This window comes from Pan troglodytes, chromosome 7 (assembly GCF_028858775.2).
Source record: "Pan troglodytes isolate AG18354 chromosome 7, NHGRI_mPanTro3-v2.0_pri, whole genome shotgun sequence".
In the NCBI taxonomy this organism is placed as follows: Eukaryota; Metazoa; Chordata; class Mammalia; order Primates; family Hominidae; genus Pan; species Pan troglodytes.
Window position 1 is genome coordinate 38,482,520 of NC_072405.2, and position 21,356 is coordinate 38,503,875.

Below are 21,356 nucleotides of genomic sequence, written 5' to 3' on the forward strand. Positions count from 1 at the left end.
TATTTTAGTTTGTGGGTGTTTTTGAAATGAAAATATATGGCACACTTTCATTCTGAAGTGCATTAACATTCTAATAAGGTGATGTAAAGCAAGATGACATTGGTGTAATGTTAGACTTGCAGAAGTTTCCATTCCAAAATAAAATGGAAACCGTAGTTACAGATATTACAATGCAGCCCTGTAATTTTGAGCTGTAGTAAAAGGATTGGTGATCTGGGAAGTAGAATTTTTACAAAATCTTTAACAAAAACAGTCATAAAAGGTTTTGTTGACATTTAAGACTACTACTGATCTAAAGGCAAGGTCCTACTTAAATTTTCAGAACATTTTTATGACTTCTTATTATGTATTTATTACCACTCATTATTATAGCATGTTACTTTTTGCAAACATTTTAAACAAAAAATATTTCTGTTTGGTACACTGTGAAGAGAGAAAAGTACTGTTCTGTATTTTCAAATATTAGTCGTGTCCCAAATTGTCCTAATTATAATCTTATCATATACTTTAAAAAGTTTAGGCCGTGGACACTAAATGTCTGCTCTAATATGATTTTGGGGACATTGTCAATGCAGATTTTTTTTTTTTTTTTTTTTGAGACTTGCTTTGTGCCCAGGCTGGAGTGCAGTGGTATGATCTCGGCTCACTGCAACTGCTAGGTTCAAGCGATCCTCATACCTCAGCCTCCTACGTAGCTGGGATTACAGGCATAGGTCACCACACCTGGCTAATTTTTGTATTTCTTGTAGAAACATGGTTTTGCCGTGTTGGCCACACTGGTCTCAAACTCCTGGCCTCAAGTTATCGCCCTGCCGCTCAGCCTTCTGAGTAGCTGGGATTATAGGCCTGCACCACCACGCCTGGCTAATTTTCATATTTTTTGTAGAGACGGGGTTTTGCCATGTTGGCCACGCTGGTCTCAAACTCCTGGCCTCAAGCCATCACCACCACAACCCCCCTCCAACCACCCCCCCCCCCCCGAAAAAAGTGCTGGGATTACAGGCGTGAGCCACCACACTTTGGCCAAAATAATCCAGATTTCTAAAGTCTAGGATATTTATATTGAATGTGACTAGATTCTTAAGTTTCAGATAACTTTTAATCAATGCACCAAAGTTAACAAGCAACACAACGTTATTGTTAAGTGGTGTGTGTGTTTTAGATCCCAGGATGCTTTATGATGTATACGATTGGTGGGAAATTGAAATTCGTATTTCTTCTCTATAAGCTTGTATTGCCCTTTCTTTCAGTGAAGATTAGGAGCTCTGATTTTATTACAGGTCTGTTCATTTTATGGCATTCTCAAGGAAGAAAACATATCCTGTAGGTAAATATTTTAGATCAATGAAGCTTAGCTTACTAAGAACTAATGTTTGTTTTACTTTAATCATTTGATGAAAGTATTAAATGGATCGTACACGTGTGCTTTCTTAGAATATATTAAAACACTTTAATTTTTCCTTGGTAATTTAGGACTATCATCATAAACTATTTCCCCCCCATCGTAAGTGGCTGCAGACCTGTATTTTTCTGGAATTGTGTTTTTGATCCTTTTCATACAACTGAGTATTTGTTTCTAGCACCCCTTAACTTATTTTGTTTCCAAGTTGCTGACTTACAGTATATTAGGAAGAGTGGAAAGTGGTCAAGGAAAAAAATAAGGCAACCAAGCTTATTAAATCAATTATGTAACATTTCTGTACACAGTACATCAGTGGACTTAATTAGGGTGCCTCCTACCTCTTACACAAATGAAATGCTTTGTGACAGGTATTCTTCCTCTTGAAAGGCTTTTTTAAGAAAAAAATAATTTTTAACTGTATACTAGATAATCTGAGATTGCAAAAGGAGCACCAGATAAGGGAGGTGTTACCATGCTGTGCAGCAGAAGAAGGCTTATAATTAAGTTTACTACACTTTAATGTTGGGGTTATTCTGAGCTCAAGATACTCATAGACCTTTGTCTGATTTCCGGGGTCTTATATCTCACTTCACCCTTTGTGTTTAGTTACTGAAAAGTTTAGGGATGAAGATAGATTTACAGTTTATTTTTACAAGAAACTTTATACTGTATGCTTTGCTTCCAGTCTCTTGAAGATTATTTGAATTCATCTGTGGGTTTATGCCCATACACACGGTTAGTCACAGTAATTCAGATATTAACTGTTAAGCTTGTAAATTCTAGCAGAGGGTGGTGGGAACAGAGCAAATCCAAACCTGTTTCTATGAGTGAGAGATTAAGACCATAAAACACTTATCTTTCAACTGTAATTCTGCGGAGTTTTGTATTTAGAGGCAGTACTCTGTGTGTGTGTGCGTGCGCGCGTGTGTGTAGTGGGGGCAGAATCAGGAATTTTTTTTTACTTCAAAAGCCAGTAGAGGCTGGGCGTGGTGGCTCACACCTGTAATCCCAGCATTTTGGGAGGCTGGGCTGGGGGGCGGTGCGGATCACTTGAGGTCAGAAGTTCGAGACCATCCTGGCCAACATAGTGAAACCCCATCTCTTCTAAAAATACAAAAATTAAGTCGAGTGTGGTGGTGGCGCCTGTAGTCCCAGCTACTTGGGAGGCTGAGGCAGTAGAATCGCTTGAACCCAGGAGGCAGAGGTTGCAGTGAGCCAAGATCACGCCACTGCACTCCAGTCTGGGTGGCAGAGCGAGACTCTGTCCCAAAATTTAAAAAAAGCAAATAGAATGTCTAATACTATGAAAGAGAAGCGTTGTGGCAGTTTACAACCATAGAAACCAGCCAACAGAATAAAATACCAAAGAATAAACCTGAGTATTTCCGTATCTGTTTGTAAAAGCATTAGTATTTATTAATTATCTTGATATATAGTGTGTCTGGCATTTAATATTGGAAGTATCTTTTTCTCTTGGTAGATCAGTTTATTGTATAATATCATGTAAATACAACTGTGACATAAAAGTAAATGAACTTGTGTAGATTTGGGAACCTCCCCAAAATAGGACAGATGTTTTCCTGAAAGCTAGGTTTACTTATGTCATCTATTTGAGGATTGTTTCTGAAAGGGTTTACAACTGAAACAACTTCCTAGGATTAAACCAAGTGTAGGTGGATTTATTTTTGTCAGGGAGGGTCTAAATCATCAACTTCCAAAACATAAGCAAGAATTGGCTCTAAACATTAACTGAGTGTAGCAGTGAAGACAGAGGTGTTAGTCCCTAAGAATTAAAAGAAAAAGAAGATGGTTTTGAGCTATACTTCATACTACAAATGATGTTTGTCATTTACTAATTTAAATGGCCTAGTAATTATTTAAATTAAATAATTTATTATCAACTAAATCAAAACAGTGCTTAAAACAGTGATTTCAAAAATATATACATTTAAAAACCCAGATGCTAAGAAATGTCCAATGTATTAGGTAGAAACAACTTGGTGTTCACATCTCTGTATTTCACTTCGGCTATGTCATGAGATAGTTATGCTGAAATTCCGCATTTGGTTTCAGCTTTTCCTCTAGAAAACTTCCTTGTTCCAGTGGCAGTTACATGCCGCATTCCAGGTACTACTGGAAACAGGAAAATCTTGGAGCACAGTCCCTCTCTGAAGTGGTAATCTAATGAGATAAGAGAGACATAGAAATATATCGAAGCCAATTCATCTCCAAGCCAAGAGAGAAGTGTGGAGTTCACGGAAGGGAAAGATTTGGGAGACAGAAAGAGGTCGGGTGGGGGGTGGTTTTCTGTTGCTCTGGTGGGTCTTGTGCCAGCCAGCAGGGTCACAGGATGTGAGAATTCCTTTGGAGCAGCAGTCTGGGGTTCTTCAGCATCCTGGGGTTTCAGAGGCAGTTGGGGACAACTTTTTGATTCGGACACGGTGATCTCTGGATCCCAGATACCATGGAGATATAAAAAGTGGTGAGACTCAGGCTATATTTTAAAGGAATAAAAGCAGGTTTGCTGATGAGTTGTGTGGAAGACAGAGTGGAGTCAGTGATGACTACCAAGTTTTTGCTCATCCATATCACCTGGGTAGGAGTAAAGGCGTAGTAAGGGAGAGATGGAAAATAAAAATCAAGGTTCTGGAACACAGATCCAAACTGGTTCATCATATCCACCTGTTACCCAGACATGCCACAATTTGCCTTGTTTCAGACCCTTGCCAAACAAAACACTATTCAGAGTTGGGACGCTAACTTTGTAACCATTTTTCTTTTCTTTCTTTGAGATGGAGTCTTGCTGTGTCATCCAGGCTGGAGTTCAGTGGTGTGATCTCGGCTCACTGCAACCTCCACCTCCTGGGTTCAAGCGATTGTCCTGGCTTAGCCTCCCGAGTAGCTGGATCACAGGTGTGTGCCACCATGCCCAGCTAATTTTTTTTTTTTTTTTTTTTTTTTTTTTTTGATTTTTGGTAGGCACAGGGTTTCACCATGTTGGCCAGGCTGGTCTCAAACTCCTGACCTCAGGTGATCTACCCACCTCGGCCTCCCAGAGTGCTGGGATTACAGGCATGAGCCACTGCACCCGGCCTTTGTAACCATTTTCTAAATTCCTGGAGGGTTTACATTGTAGCACACATCACAGCATAGGGGCTACCTACCAGGTTCTGGAGGCAGACCACCCAACTTCTAGCTCTTCTTGATGCTAGTGGTGTAACCTTAGCCAAGTTATTTAACCCGTGTCCCATTTCCACATCTATAAAGTGAAGATACTAATAGTATCTACCTCATAAAGTGGTGAGATTTAAATTTAACTCGCAGAGAGCTCACATAGATAGTGAATGTTAGATGTTCGCTGTTGCTTTCACTGTTTCTTACCAATTGCCTGTATTGCTAAGCAGTTTCCTCTTTTAAGAGGACAAACTTTTTAAAAACACATTTTAATGATCTACTGGACTAAGCATATTGATCCTCCCTACCCCTACTCCTGCACCGAATCTTAGAAATGATACCCTTTTTGGCCAGGTGCAGAGTGGCTCACGCCTGTAATCCCAGTACTTTGGGAGGCTGAGGCTGGCGGATCACTTGAGGTCAGGAGTTTGAGACAGCCTGGCCAATGTGGTGAAACCCCGTCTCTCCAAAAAAAAAAAAAAAAAATTAGCCGGGTGTGGTGGCTCATGACTGTAATCCCAGCTACTCCGGAAGCTGCGGCAGGAGAATCGCTTGAACCTGGGAGGCAGAGGTTGCAGTAAGCCGAGATTGCACCACTGCATTCCAGCCTGCAAAACAGAGCAAGACTGTCACAAAAACAAAACAAACAAAGAACAGAGAAATACATTGGCAAAGTTAAAACAAGAAGGGGAAGGCTTGGTGGATCTGAAACTAAGAAATTTCTGAGAAAACGAAAACATACGGGATCGTATTGAAGAGGGAAACTGCAGCCTAAAATGCTGCTAGCAAGCGTGGGAGAATACTACCATAAAAGTTGGGACCCCTGCCAAAGAGCCTGTCATCGCTGCAAGTGGTGGAATCCAGGAGCAGGAGGGGGCTTACTGAGGCAACTTGCAGAGGGAGGGCTTGGGGTGTGGCAGGGGAGCAGCCAAGCCGGCAGATGACTACGCATCTCCACGTACACACAGGTCTCCATCTCACCCTCCATTATGGGCCGGAGAGAACATGTTTCCTGCAGTAGCGAGGATAAGAATACCAAGTCTGGAAGAGCAGCCACCGGGCCCTCTGCTCAGCAGCACATCGTTTTCATCCGTAATGCTGGGAAAACACTGTGCCTCTCCGTTTAGTGAGACCCTCAAGCAGGCATGGCTGGCCGTCCAGCCAGGGGGTCTCCATGCAAAGAGGATCACCCAACAGTGCAGGAAGAAAACAAATTCAGAGAACTCACCACTGAGGAAACAATGGAATACACCGAAGCTCCATTTTTATGGTTTTAAGTATTGGAGCCACCCACCGGCCTAGGAAGACCCTAACAACTGTTGTACAAAGTCAGGCTGATGAGGGTTAAAGTTAGAGAACATTTTACATTTTTTGCACCCAAATCCAATTAGGCTGCCCCAGGACTGAACCCTAGGGAAAACATTTTGGTTTTCCTCAGAGGCTCTTTGTTTTATCACAAAGATGGATTTGATTCAAAGACACATAGTATAATCTTAATACGGATAAACCTTATTCAACAATGTATTCTCCTTCCTTTAACACTCGTCCTGAGACAATGAACCCAGAACCTGCCATCTGCTTGGATAGGAAGGTAAGGAAAAGTTATGCTCAGAATGACACATCTTATATGACATTTTTTGTTTTGTTTTGTTTTATTTTTTTGAGATGGAGTCTGGCTCTGTCACCCAGGCTGGAATACAGTGGTGTGATCCTGGCTCACTGCAGCCTCCACCTTCCCGGCTTAAGCAATTCACCTGCCTCAGCCTCCCACGTAGCTGGGATTACAGGCACCCACCAGCACACTCAACTCATTTTTGTATTTTTAGTAGAGACAGGGTTTTACCATGTTGGCCAGGCTGGTCTTGAACTCCTGACCTCAAGTCATCTGCCTGCCTCAGCCTCCCAAAGTGTTGGGATTGCAGGCGTGAGCCACTGCGCCCAGCTTACATGACATTTTGTATACCCACCTAGAACCCTGCATGGCCCATTGTGGACATTTATTCGAGTTGGAAAACTCTGATGGAGTCCAGATGGGCTCAGTTATGCTTCAGCAGCGAACGACTCCCATATCTCAGGGCTAACAACAAAGGTTTATTTCTCACTCAATGTATCACAGATTGGCTGTGATTCTACTGGAATATTGTCTCAGCAACCTGGGCTATCAGTAGCATTGTCCGTCTTTTAGCAGACTTGGAAACAAGCATGGAGGCCTCCATGGTGGCTGTTAGATCTGCCTGGAGGTCACACGCACCTCCTCTACTCCCCTTTCATTGCCGGTGCAAGTCACACAGCCACACCTGATCTCAAGACATGGGGGAATGTGAACGCCAGCAAGACAGTTGACCGCCCTTCTTTATACAACTCTTCCCTTATTTCTCTCCTGCTCCTGAAACTCATGTACAGTATTTGACTTTTTTCTGATATAAATACTGTGGCCCAGGAGTGGTGGCTCACGCCAGTATTCCCAGCACTTTCGGAGGCAGAGGCGGGTGGATACCTGGAGAGCAGGAGTTCAAGATCAGCCTGCGCAATATGATAAGCCTCATCTCTAAAAAAATACAAAAATTAGCCGGATGTGGTGCCACTGTGGTCCCATCTACTCCAGAGGCTGAGGTGGGAGGATCACTTAAGCCCCGGAGGCAGAGATTGCAGTGAGCCAAGATTTCACCACTGCACTCCAGCCTGGGCAGCAGAGCCAGACCCCATCTTCAAAAAAAAAATCTATATCATGTACCCCCAGATATGATGTACTGAAAAGCACACCACTTCCATGATATTCTTACCAAAAATGCATACCTTCATCTAATCCTGCACCCTTGATCTCCCTGGGCTTAGGTGATCCTCCTACCTCAGCCTCCCAAGTAGCTGGGACTACAGGCACGCACCACCATGCCTGGCTAATTTTTTTTTTTTTTTTTTTTTTTTTTTTTTTTTTTTGTAGAGACGGGGTTTCACCATGATGCCCAGGCTTAGGAGAATGCTATAAAACCTCACAAATAGATAAGGAAATGACAAAAGGCCCAAGAGAGAAATAGCAAAATATATAAACAGGCAATTTCTGAATAAAAACCCGTAAGTGGCAAATAAAGAGTGTGGGAAGGGGCATTATTCTCATTAGTAATCCAATAAATGAAATTTAAACATCAATATGATACTTTATATTACCCACAAATTTGGCAAAGATCTATAAAAATTATAATACACAGTGTTCCTAAGAAATTATAATACCCAGGTAGTACATATGAAAATGATCACTCTCATAGATTTTAGGTGGGAGTGTAAGTAGTTGGTCTCAACCTTCTAAAATGTAATTTGGTAGTAAATATTAAAAGCCTTCTGTAATGTTGTGATATAATAAGAAATACATTGGGAGGCCAAGGTGGGTGGATTGCTTGAGCCCAGGAGTTTGAGACCAGCCTGGGCAACATGGCAAAACCCTGTCTCTACATAAATATAAATAATTATCCAGGTATGGTGGCACATGCCTGTGGTCCCAGCTACCTAGGAAGCTGAGGTGGCAGAATCACCTAAGCCTTGAGGTAGAGGCTGCAGTGAGCTGTGATCATGCCACTGTGTTCCAGCCTGGGTGACAGAGTGAGACCCTGTCTTAAAAAAAAAAAAAATTGGTTGCTACCCTCATTTCCTGGCACACAGCTCATAACATCTTTGCAGTCTGTTAGGTCAGCCGTCCCCAATCTTGTTGGCATCAGGGACTGGTTTTGTGGAAGACAGTTTTTCCATGGACAGGGAGGCGGGGGATGGTTTTGGGATGAAACTGTTCCACTTCAGATCATCAGGCATTAGGTTCTCATAAGGAGCGCGCAACCTAGATCCCTCGCATGTGCAATTCACAATAGAGCTCGTGATCCTGTGAGAGTCTAATGCCACCACTAACCTAACAGGAGGTGGAGCTCAGGTAGTAATGCTCGCTCACCAGCTGCTTACCTCCTGCTCTGCTGCCCGGTTCCTAACAGGCCATGGACTGATACTGGCCCCTGGCCTGGGGGTTGTGGGGCTCGGGGGTTGGGGACCCCTGTCTTACGTGATAAATGTCCTTCTGTTCCTGAGTTGTATCCCTTAGGGTAAACAGGTAATAAAGTAAAGCACTTTCCTGTGTTCTATAAGCTACTGTAGCAAATGGTCAAACCCCAGAAGGGGGTTGGAACCTCTGATTTGTAGCCAAGTCAGACAGACATCGTGGGTTCTCTAGGGACCTACTACTTGTGATTGCATCTGAAGGGAGGGACAATCTTGTGGGACTGGGCCCTCACCCTGTGGGATCTGATGCTAACTCCAGAGAGTCAGTATTAGACATGAATTGAATTATAGGACACCCAGCTAGTGCTGGAGAATTGGTCAGTATGGGGGAGAAAAAAAACCATACATTTGGTGATCAGAAGTATTGAGAGATGTGTGAGTAGAAGAAAAAAAATGTTTTTTTTCCCCTTTACACCTTCAAAATATGCATACCGTTTGACCTACTAACTCCTTGTATTGTAATCCTAGGGAATTAGTCAGAGACAGAAGATTGATCATCGCTTTACTAATTATGGTAATGAAAAATCAAAATGATCTTAAGGCCAGGTGTGGTGGCTCAGGCCTGTAATCCCAGTGCTTTGGGAGGTGGAGGCAGGAGGATCACTTGAGGCCAAGAGTTTCAGACCAGCCTGGACAAAATAGTGAGACCCTGTTTCTTTTTTTTTTTTTTTAATTGTCCATGAGGCATTTTGTTTGTAAATATATGCTGCATTACATCCCTAGAAAAAGAATCCCAGGATTTTCCCTCCTGTGTGTTTTCATCTTGCTTCTTCATGGTCCATGATGCCAGCTGAGGTTGTCAGTACAATGAAACCAAACTGAAGGGATGGAAGCAGATTATTCTGCCATTTTTCCAGATCTTTGAGTTGCACATCAAATCTGGGGCTGATCACTCCACACTTGTTTAGCCTGTCTGTGAGGTTCACAACAATTTTCCCAGCTCTGTGATCATCAATGATTTCAAATTCGCCAATGTAACCATGCTTCATCATCACAGTGAGAAACCGGACGATGACTTTGGAGCACGGCCTAGTAAGCACCTGGCGTTTGCCTCTCTTTTTGGCATTGTTGATGCTCTTGAGAGCATCAGCCAGGACATTCATGCGCACCATTGTGGCGGCGCAGAAAGATGGCAGGAGGAGCAGTGAGACCCTGTTTCTATAAAAAATTTTTAAAATCTGAAAGTTAGCAGAAGATTGATTAAATCAACTATGACTGTATTAGGTGGTTATTTAAAATTACATTGTAGAAAAATGCTTATAGACATAAAGTTTAAAAAGCAGGCTATAAAATAGAAATTAGTGTGAATCTACTGTTTGGGAAAAAAATCTGTATATATATTTTTTGATTTGGTTGTTTTTTTTTTTTTTTTTTTGAGACGGAGTCTCGCTCTGTCTTCCAGGCTGCAGAGAGCAGTGGCAGAATCTTGGCTCACTGCAACCTCTGCCTCCTGGGTTCAAGGGATTCTCCTGCCTCACATTCCTAAGTAGCTGGGATTACAGGCACCCGCCACCACACCTGGCTAACTTTTGTATTTTTAGTAGAGACTGGGTTGGCCAGGCTGGTCTCGAATTCCTGACCTCAAGTGATCCAACTGCCTTGGCCTCCCAAAGTGCTGGGATTACGGGTGTGAGCCACCATGCCTGGCCAGAAAAACACAAATATATTAATATATGTACATACAGATACATGTGTACATGTGGAAAAAGCTAGAAGGTTATTATATTAATTTACCAGGGCTGCAATAATAAAGTACCACAGACTGGGTAGTTTAAACAACAGACATTTATTTTCTCACTGTTGGAGGCTGAAAGTCCAACAGTAAGGTGTCAACAGGTTCAGTTTTTTCTGAGATCTCCTGAAGGAGTGGCCTGCCCCTCCACACCGGTAGGTATATCTCGTCAGGTGGGACAAGAGACTGAGAAAAGAAATTAAGACACAGAGACAAACTATAGAGTAAGAACAGTGGGCCCAGGAGACTGGCGCTCAGCATATGGAGGGCCTGCACCGGCACCGGTTTCTGAGTTCCCTCAGTATTTATAACTATTTTCACTATCTCGGCAAGAGGAATGTGGCAGGAGAGCAGGGTGATAGTGGGGAGAAGGTCAGCAAGAAAACATGTGAGCAAAGGAATCTATGTCACAAATAAGTTCAAGGGAAGGTACTATGCCTGGATGTGCACGTAGGCCGGATTTATGCTTCTCTCCACCCAAACATCTCAGTAAAGAATAACAAAGCAGCATTGCTGCCAACATGTCTCGCCTCCCTTCCTCTTTTACTAATCCTCCTCAGCACAGACCATTCATGGGTGTCGGGCTGGGGGATGGTCAGGTCTTTCCCATCCCACGAGGCCATATTTCAGACTATCACATGGGGAGAAACCTTGGACAATACCCAGCTTTCCAGGGCAGAGGTCCCTTAGGCTTTCCGCAGTGCATTGTGCCCCTGGTTTATCGAGACTGGAGAATGGTGATGACTTTTACCAAGCATACTGCCTGTAAACATTTTTTTAACAATGCACATCCTGCACAGCCCTAGATCCCTTAAACCATGATTCCATGCAACATGTGTTTTTGTGAGCTCAAGGTTGGGGCAAAGTTACAGATTAACAGCATCTCAGGGCAAAGCAGTTGTTCAGGGTACAGGTCAAAATGGAGTTTCTTATGTCTTCCCTTTCTACGTAGACACAGTAACAGTCTGATCTCTCTTTCTTTTCCCTACAGTCTCCCTCATTGGCTTGCAGATGGCCCATTCTCCCTGTGTCCTCACACAGAAGTGTTGGGATTATAGGCGTGAGCTGCCACTGCACCGTATCTAGTTTTTTTATATAAACTTTACAATTCACTTGTCAATTTCTATTTTGTGTCTGTGTCCTAATTGTCTGATTTTAGAGGGATGCCAGTCATATTGGACGAGGGCCCATGCTAATGACCTCGTTTAACCTTAATTACATCTTTAAAGCCCTTTCTCCAAATATAGTCACATTCTGAGGTACTGGGGGTTAGGATATGAATTTTAGGGGAATACTACTCAGCCCATAACAGCTATATACGAAAATATTAACTAGGTATTTTTAAAATATGGAGAATTTTTTCATGATTTTTTAATAAAAATGCTTTTAAGTTGGGCCTGGCGGCTCATGTCTATAATCCCAGCACTTTGGGAGGCCGAGGTAGGTGGATCACTTCAGGACAGGAGTTCAGGACCAGCCTGGCCAACATGGCAAAATGCCGTCTCTGCTAAAAATACAAAAACTAGCAGAGCGTGGTGGTGTATGCTTGTAATCCCAGCTACTAGGGAGGCTGAGGCAGGAGAATCACTTGAACCTGGGAGGCAGAGGTTGCAGTGAGCCGAGATCATGCCACTGCACTCCAGACTGGGCAACAGAGTGAGACTCCATCAATAAATAAATAAATAAATGTATGTTTTTAAGGCTGCGCATTAAACTACCTCAAATAAAATAATAAAATTATAATTGATTGTCATTATTACTAATGATTTTTGCCCCAAGCAAGTTTCTGAAAAGGGTCCAAATAGCTCATCCCTTTGAAGCAGATTCTGAGCTGGAAAATCTGTTAACAGTTGCTTCCTCCATAACAAACATAAAAGAACAGCATGAATCCAGATCTCCCCCAGCCATTTGGGGAAAAATAGAAGAATAAGAACTATCATAAGACTGCACGTGCATAAGATGTTACATGATACTCTTTTAGTTGTAAAATATAAAGAGGGCAAAATGTAAACGGTCGCTTAATAAGTTGTATGTATTTGTATATGCATATATATATGTATATATTTTTTTAACTCTGGTAACAAAATACATAACATGAAATCTACCGTCTTTGTTTAATTTTGTTTCTGAGACGGGTTCTTTCTCTGTCACCCAGGCTGGAGTGCAGTGGTGCAATCTCAGTTCACTGCAACCTTCGCCTCTCCGGCTTGAGCAATCCTCCTGTCTCAGCCTCCCATGTAGCTGGGACTACAGTAATGAGCCACCATGCCTGGCTAATTTTCATATTTCTTTTTAGAGATGAGGTTTTGCCATGTTACCCAGGCTGGTCTTGAACTCCTGGGCTCAAGTGATCCACCAGCCTTAGCCTCCCAAAGTGCTGGGATTACAGGCATGAGCCACCACACCCAACTGTTTTGTTTTTCTTTTCAAACAGGATTGGCTGAAATACCATGTTAAATTATTAAGTGTACACTTCAGTATTGTTATATACCCGCATAATTCTATACAGCAGATCTCTAGAACTTTTTCATCTTGCATGACAAACTCTACTCCCATTCCCCCTGCTCCCAGCCCCTGGCAGCCACCATTCTACTCTGTTTCTGTAAGTCTGACTCCTCTAGGTACCTCCTATGGAATCATATAGCGTTTGTTCTTCTGGGACTGGTTGATAAGCTGTATATTGTTTACTGATTCCCATCCCCTTTTATCTCAGGAGCCTTGAAACTACATTTACTCGATTCTCTTACCTCCAGGGTTCTGTGTTTCATCTACATGTTGTGTTTTGTGCGTTTTGTTGTTTATTGTTTTGGGGGTTTTTTGTTTTTTTGTTTTTGTTTTTGTTTTTGTTTTTGTGTTTTTTGAGATGGACTCTCACTCTGTCGCCCAGGCTGGAGTGCCGTGGCTCCATCTCGGTTCACCACAACCTTGGCCTCCTGGGTTCAAGCGATTCTCCTGCCTCAGCCTCCCAAGTAGCTGGGATTACAGGCACCCGCCACCACGCCGGGCTAATTTTTTGTATTTTCAGTCTAGACGGGTTTTCGCCATGTTGGCCAGGCTGGTCTCCAACTCCTGAGCTCAAGTGATCCGCCCACCTCAGCCTCCCAAGGTGCTGGGATTACAGGTGTGAGCCATCACGCCCAGCCTAGATATTGTTAATAAAATAAACTCATGAGATGACTTGGAAACCTGAAGGAAAGCAAAAGACATCCTTCCTCTGCCAGCAGTGGTATGTGGGCTTTGGTGTGTTTTTTCTGGGGCTGACAAGACTCCATTGCACTGCTTTTTACCCGATGCAGGGATGTGTGATTCTGGCAGTGGTTTCTTGGCCTCTGGATGGCAGTAGAAATGTCCTGGCCTCTGGATTAGGGGTGTGGGGTCTAACAGGAAAGCTGGTGGAGAGCTCCTTACCTTCTGCTCCCCCAAGCATTCCAGTGATTTCTTTTTTGTTTTCTTTTTATCTTTAAAAAAAAATTAGGCTGGCACAGTGACTCACCCCTGTAATCCCAGCACTTTGGGAGGCCAAGGCGGGCAAATCACTTGAGGTCAGGAGTTCGAGACCAGCCTGGCCAACATGGTAAAACCCCATCTCTACTAAAAATACAAAAAATTAGCTGTACGTGGTGGCACGCACCTGTAATCCCAGCTACTCAAGAGGCTGAGGCAGGAGAATCGCTTGAACCCGGGAGGCCGAGGTTTCAGTGAGCCGAGATCATGCCACTGCACTCCAGCCTGGGCAACAGAGCGAGACTCCCTCTCAAAAAAAAAAAAAATTAACTTTAGGTGTCAAGGTAATTCAATGTGGAAAGAATCACCTCTTCCAGATGATTCTGCTGGGATAACTAGATATCCACATGCAAAGAAATGAAATTGGACCCCTACTTCACTCTATATTCAAAAATTCACTCAAAATTTTTATGTAGAGTCAAGGTGTCACTATGTTGACCAGGCTGGTCTCAAACTCCTGTCCTCAAGCAATCCTCCCACCTCAGCCTCCCAAAATACTGGGATTATTGGCCTGTGCCACTTCACCCAGTCTAGTATTTTCATATAAACTTTAGAGTTAGTTTGTCAATTTCTATTTTTAGAAACTTTTGGGAGGGCCAGGCACGGTGGCTCACGCCTGTAATCCCAACACTTTGGGAGGCCAAGGCAGGTGGATCACTTGAAGTCAGGAGTTCAAAACCAGCCTGGCCAACATGGTGAAACTCTGTCTCTACTTAAAATACAAAAAAAAATTTAGCCAGGTGTGGTGGTGCATGCCTGTAATCCCAGCTACTCAGGAGGCTGCAGCAGGAGAATCCCTTGAACCTAGGAGGTAGAGGTTGCGGTGAGCTGAGATCGCGCCACTGCACTGCAGCATGGGCAGCAATGCAAGACTCTCTCTCAAAAAAACTTTTGGGAGTTTAATTGGGATTGCATTGAAGCTATAGATCAATTTGGGGAGAATGAATCTTAACAATTGTAACAGCTACCTATTGCAGCGTAGCAAACCACCCAAAACCTATTGACTTAAACCAATAATCATTGGTTCAGCTCACAAATCTGTAATTTGGTCCGGTCTTAACAGTAAGTGTTTGTCTGCTCCACATGGTGTCAGCTGGGGGTTGGTGGATCATCTCCCAAGATTGTTCACTTACATAGCTGGCAATTGGTGCTGGATGTCTAAATGGGAGCTCAGCTAGTATGAAGGCCAGGGGTCTCTGCTCCTCTCCATATAAAACTCTGCCTCTCCATGGCAATGTGGCTTTCTTACATCCATTCCAAGAGTGTGAATCATCCCAAGAAAACCAGTCAGAAGTGTATGGATATTTTATGACCTACCTTAGAAGTCACCAAGCATCACTTCTGCCATACTCTAGTGGTCAACCCAGTTGTGTAAATGTCCCCCCAGGTTCAAGGGGAATGACCATAGGCCATTCAATGGGAAGAGTGTTAATGTTACATTGTAAGAAAAGCATATGGGAGGGAATATATTATGGTGTCCATCTTCGGAAAATGCAATCTGCCACAACAATATTGAGTATTTCAATCAATGAACATGATATATCTCTCAATTTATTGAGGTTTGCAACATCTCTCAGCAGTGTTTCATAGTTTTCCAAGTACAAGTCTTGCAGTCATTTTACTACATTTATTCCTAAATATGTCAGGTTTTCTCATGTCATACTAGCATTCCTCTGTTTCGCTCCGTCTCTCTCTCACTCACACACACATACATATACACACATACAAACCTCAAGTATGAAGTATGTTTGCATAGTTCCCATGTCTATACTTATTCCTGCTTAGGAAGTTCTATCCAGACCTATAATTTATTCATTTAGTCAAACAATAAATAACATAATTTCAATCAATGAAAAGTAAATGAACCAAATAGAGCAGAGTGAGGAGATGGGAATGATGGCATGGGAATGGGATTTATTTTAGACAAGGTGTTCCTCTCTGGCAAGATGTCATTTGAACAGAGACATGAATGATGTAAAGGAGCAGCATCTCTATCCATAGAGACCTGGGTAAGAACATTCTGGATAGAAGGACAAGCAATTTCAAAGGCTCAAAGGGAGGAATATGCTTTTTTTTTTTTTTTCCAGAAGATAGCAAGGCCATTGTACCTGGAGTGCAGTGAAGAAGAAACTACCAAAACACAAAGTTGGTAAGATTGTTAGTCTTATACTAACTGTCTTTTATAACCTAATCTCAGAGGTGACATACCATCACTTCTGTCATGTAATATTCATCACACAGACCAACCTTGATTCAATGTGGGATGATGAAAATGACGGAAGAGGGGATGGGTCACTGGGGCCACAGTGATTTTTTGCAGTTTTTGATCTTTTCATTAGGAATTGGGGAATGGAAATTCCTGTATCTGACATCCTTCTTCCTTATCTACCCAGTAGTCTCTTGCACACTTGTTTTCATATAAATTTTCAAACCTATAAAAAATAGAATATATTGAACTCCCAATCAACCAGTTTCAACAATTCTGAACACATGGCTGTTCTGTTTCGTCCATGTATTCTCCATTCTCTCTAACTCAGATTATTTTAAAGCAATCCAAGATTAAATATCATTTAATCTGCGAATATCTCTAAAATGTGACCCTTCCTTATTCTTAAGTAAAACCACAATATGATTATTACACCTGAAAAAGTTAACAATAAAGCTTTACTATCCAATTAGTGTTTAAATTTCCCTATAATATTCTTTCAAAGTCGGTTCATTTGAATCAAGATCTAAACAAAGTCCATATATAGTTCATAAATATAGTTTATTATATAGTTATGTAAATAACTATATAAACAGAAAAAAGTATAAAAATAAAATGTACTTAGGGTCAGCTGCATATTTAAGAAATAGGGAGGAAATTACCTTTGCTCTTCTCTTCAATCCTAAACAACATGTTCCCTTGAATTCAGGTCATTACCATGAGTGTCATCCATTAGGAGTTAACATAATGTTCTTTCTACAGGGAAATGTCATCTAACCTCTAAACAAACAATTTAGAAGCAAAGTTGTGGAAAGCATTCCTTTAGTAAGTTGAGAATGCCAGAAAACATCACCTCACATGTCCTCAGGCTAATGAATCCACCTAAGGCACTCGATGTAACATATCCAGATTGGCCATGAAACTAAACCAAAGTATCACTTGAATCTTATGAACTGCACAAATTCCCTGCAAGGAAAACATACGTACATAATTATCTCACTTGTTGTAACTTAAAAGGTGTTTCTGAAGAAAAAGGTGCAGCAAGAACCAAGTAAGACAAAAATACTTCCTTAGAAATAATCTGGCATCTCTAGCTGTTGTTATGATTGTCCCTGGAAACGAGCCAGAACAGATTAATAAGTATCTGACTGTTATGAGCTGCCAAATAAAGGCTAAGAAATTAAACCTACTATTCGGGAAAGAAAGAGTCAGAGAAGTTAACAGTGTTTTCTTAGTAGGAGAGAACTATTGTCAACTCTCAGTTTTTTGATGAGCCACAAAAATATCACTTTGTTCTTTTTATACAATAGAAAACAAATGGAAGGAATATAATAGGAAATGCCGGGTGTTTATAAAGAACCTTGAGCACTCAGCAGATTTTCTTCCATTGCTTTCTATAAAATTCTTGTTGGATGAATAGAGGCAGGTTGGGAGATGGATGCCTTACTTTTTCTGCTTAATGTGTTGAAAAATTAATAGAACACTTATACAATCATAATGCCTTCAGTTTTAAAATTAAATACTCTAAAAGGAATATTTTATCCACATCCTGTTATGGCGTACTAGGAAACTTGGGGCCCAGAGGGAATTGCTTGGGTCCCACAGTTGGCCTGTGCTAGAACTGGGACAGGGCCAGAACTCCTGCCTCCAGGAGAGGGGTTCAGACTGCTTCCCCATGAGATGGCTTTGCTAACATCCGAATCAGCCATTATCAGGAAGAAGATGCTAAAGTAGTCACGGCCATTTTACTCTATAATTTCCTTTGAAATGTTTTGGAAATAGATGCATTTAGACATTTGGAAAAAGCTCACATAAAATATCACTATCCCTTCACCTGTTAGTACTGAACTCTTAGACTATGGAGAATCAAGTTTCCTGAACCATCTCCTATGTTATAAATCTGTGAAGAATCTGTTGTAAGTGATCTGAATATACTATCTAATAGTTGGCATTCTAATCAGGATAATTACTAATGATTGCAATTGGTCACTGCAATGCCCATAATCTATCTATAATCTTGCCTGCCACTCACCTCCTGTTGTGTGGCCCAGTTCCTAACAGGCTGTGGATCAGCACTGGGAGTCAGAGACCCCTAGATTATACCGTATAGCCTAGGTATGTAGTAGGCCAGACCATCCAGCTTTGTGTAAGGCCACTTTATGATGTTCATACAATGACAAAATAGCCTAACAATGCATCTTTCAGAATGTGTCCCCATATTAAGTGACACATGACTGTACCTTCCATTAGGCCCCATCTCCCAACACTGCTGCACGGGGGATTAAGTTTCTAACATTTGAACTTTAGGAGACACATTCAAACCATACCAACCTCCTTTTCCAAGTCCTCATGGAATTGATGAATCCAGTATAGATGAATCAACAGACTGAATGTGTATCAGTGAAGCCTTCCTGTGGTTTGCTTTATGAAACTACATAGATAGAAAAAGGCCAAGGTTGGATTGTCTCCTATGGAGAAGTTGAACTACTGGAGTGGATTGCTAAACCTGGGACATACATTAAAGCCACTGGCTGCCTGTTGATCATGACAACTGTCTACAGATTAAGAAGGAGGCCAGCCCAGCTTAGTAGCTGCTATGATTCAGAAGGATGGGGCTGCACTATGAGGGTAGTATATTCAGAATAATATGTTGACAGGCCAGACCAGCACTATGGGAGGCTGAGGCGGGAGGATCACTTGAGGCCAGAAGTTCAAGACCATCCTGGCCATCATGGCGAATCCCCATCTGTACTAAAAATACAAAAAAATTAGCTGGATATGGTGGCACACGCCTGTAATCCGAGCTACTTTGGAATCTGAGGCATGAGAATCGCTTGAACCCAGGAGGCAGAGGTTGCAGTGAGCCGACATGGCACCACTGCACTCCAGCCTGGGTGACAGAGTGAGACTGTGTCTGAAAAAAAAAAAAGAAAATACAAAATAATATGCTGACAGACGACCTGAGTTCTCATGACACTTCCTAGGTGATGATGCCATTTCAATCTCTAAATAATGAAGGCTATAGTTTCTTGCTGCTCTTAGAAAGGCTAATGCTATAGCTTTCTGCTAAACATTTTCTTATTAACCTTTGCCAGCATCCTGAGCTTGATGGTTTTCATGGCTTAGCTTACCCTCCTCTTAGGGATTTCTTAATCACCAAACTCTCAGACACTATTTTCAAACAAATGAATGAGATCCCCTGGGGACCTGAAAGAGCTGCCAGACCTCTCAGAGTGATTCGGCTGATGAAAGTGGGAGGCCAGAGGTCAGGAGGCGTGTGCCCAATGGGCGCTGTTTCCGTGGGTTACTGAGCTCTAGTACTTGGTCCACAGAAGTTGAGTTCACTTGTCCAGGGCCACTGCCTGCAAGACAGAGACAGCTGGCCCCATCCTTGCATTTGTAAGGATAGGCACGATTCATCAAAATACTATTCTATACTTGGGAGGCAGACGTGGGAGGATCGCTTGAGCCCAGGAGTTCAATGCTGAAGTGAGCTATGATTGTGCCACTGCATGCCAGCCTAGGTGACAGAGTGAGACCCTGTCTCAAAAAAAAATAAAATACACACACACACACGCACACACACACACATGTATATGTATTCTGCTTGGGCCAATAAATGGGCCAGAACAAGACAAAAAGCAGGGGTAACCTGAGGGTTACTTCTAGATCAAGCAAGAGAAGGAAAACATCAAATCCAGATCTGGAAGTGAGGTCAGAGAACATTAATGAGAGGATATTCCAGAAGGGTAGTGATTGAATTTTTTAAAAAGAGCGGGTGGGGTGTCAATAACCAGGTACTACCAGTCATGTAGCAAAGGGAATTCAGGAGCAATGGGCAGAGTCTTGGAAGTAATAGAGTGGGTAACGAAGGATAGGGAAACTGTTGCCAAATGGGAGGGAGCAGCGGGGGCAGGAGTTGGGAAGTGAATGAGTTAAGATCTAACAAAAGAATCAGAACTGGAAGGAGACACCTCCTCTCTGTTTCTGCCCATCTTGGATCCAGGCTGTCCTCTGGGCAGACAGATGGCTCCAGTCTACATCTCTGGCTCCGACTTCTTTCCTTAGATCAATTCCCACAAATCACTTTCTACTGTCCGGAGAAATGTTCTTTCTACTACTGTCCAGAGAAATGAATCATTCTCTGCAGAATGCAAATAGAAAAAGAAGGAAGCAGACGTCCTGGTTTAACCAATCAGAGAAGTAGAAATTACCCCTGGCCATCAGTGGGGAGATAGATATGGAGGCCAGGTTGCATTTTAAAAGGCTTTGTTAACCAAGTTCTTTTTTAAATTTAACATTCCTTCATGAGCATTTCCCTAATCATGAAGAGTAGTCACTTAAAAAAATTACGGGGCTGGACACAGTGGCTCACGGCTGTAATCTCAGCATTTTGGAAGGCCAAGGAGGTTGGATCGCTTGAGCTCACGAATTCGAGACCAGCCTGGGCAACATGGCAAAACCCTGTCTGTACAAAAAATAAAAAAAATTAGCCGGACATAGTTGTGCGTTCCTGTAGTCCCAGCTACTTGGGAGGCTGAGGTGGGAGGATTCCTTGAGCCCAGGAGGCAGAGGTTGCAGTGAGCCGAGATCATGCCACTGCACTCCAGCCTGGGTGACAGAGCCAGGCCCTGTTTCAAAAAAAAAAAAATGCTGAAGTGTAACATATATATGGAAACTTGCACACATCTAAAGTGTACCTCTCGAAGGATTTTCATCAACTGCACACACCCCTAGACAGCTCCCCAGAAGTGCCCCTATAAAAAGCACTCTATTTTCCTTTTTTTTTGAGATAGAATCTGAAACTATTTTTTGAGACAGAGTCTCTTTGACTATTCCCAACTCTGGGAAACCCCATTTATCTACTTTGTCTCCTCTGAGCTACTGAGTATGGTGAGAGAAAGTATAGAACCCTTCTGGTTAAGGCACTACAAGTTTTGGGTTTGTGTGTGTGTGTTTTTTAATAGAGATGGCATCTCCCTATGTTGCCCAGGCTGGTCTCAAACTCGAGGGATCAAGAGCTCCTCCTGCTTCAGCCTCCCAAAGTGCTGAGATTACAGGCGTGAGCCACTGCACCCCACCAAGGCCACTACAAATCCTTGCCATCTCTGTTCATCAAGACCCTCACTGTGTTATGTTCTGAGTGCTAAGATTGGGCTCGTTGTTTGCCTTCATGTTAATCAGTGATATTGACCTATAACTTTCTAAGTTATCTGTAACTTCTAACTTAGTATTATCTTTGCGAAGTTTTAACGATTAAAAGTGTATTAGTCTGTTCTTGTAGTGCTATAAAGAACTAC

General features: G+C 42.4%; 1 protein-coding gene across 1 annotated transcript; it reads right to left on the reverse strand.

Moving 5' to 3' along the window:
- Window positions 1-9,330: 9,330 nt before the first annotated feature.
- On the reverse strand, window positions 9,331-9,742 carry LOC745545 (small ribosomal subunit protein uS8-like). The gene has a single exon (XM_054656621.1). The coding sequence runs from the start codon at window positions 9,724-9,726 to the stop codon at window positions 9,373-9,375; it is 354 nt and encodes a 117-aa protein (XP_054512596.1). The 5' UTR covers window positions 9,727-9,742; the 3' UTR covers window positions 9,331-9,372.
- Window positions 9,743-21,356: the final 11,614 nt, after the last annotated feature.

Coding starts and splice junctions, on each gene's coding strand:
- LOC745545 (XM_054656621.1), bottom strand. CDS start 9,726: ATGGTGCGCATGAATGTCCTGGCTGATGCTCTCAAGAGCATCAACAAT.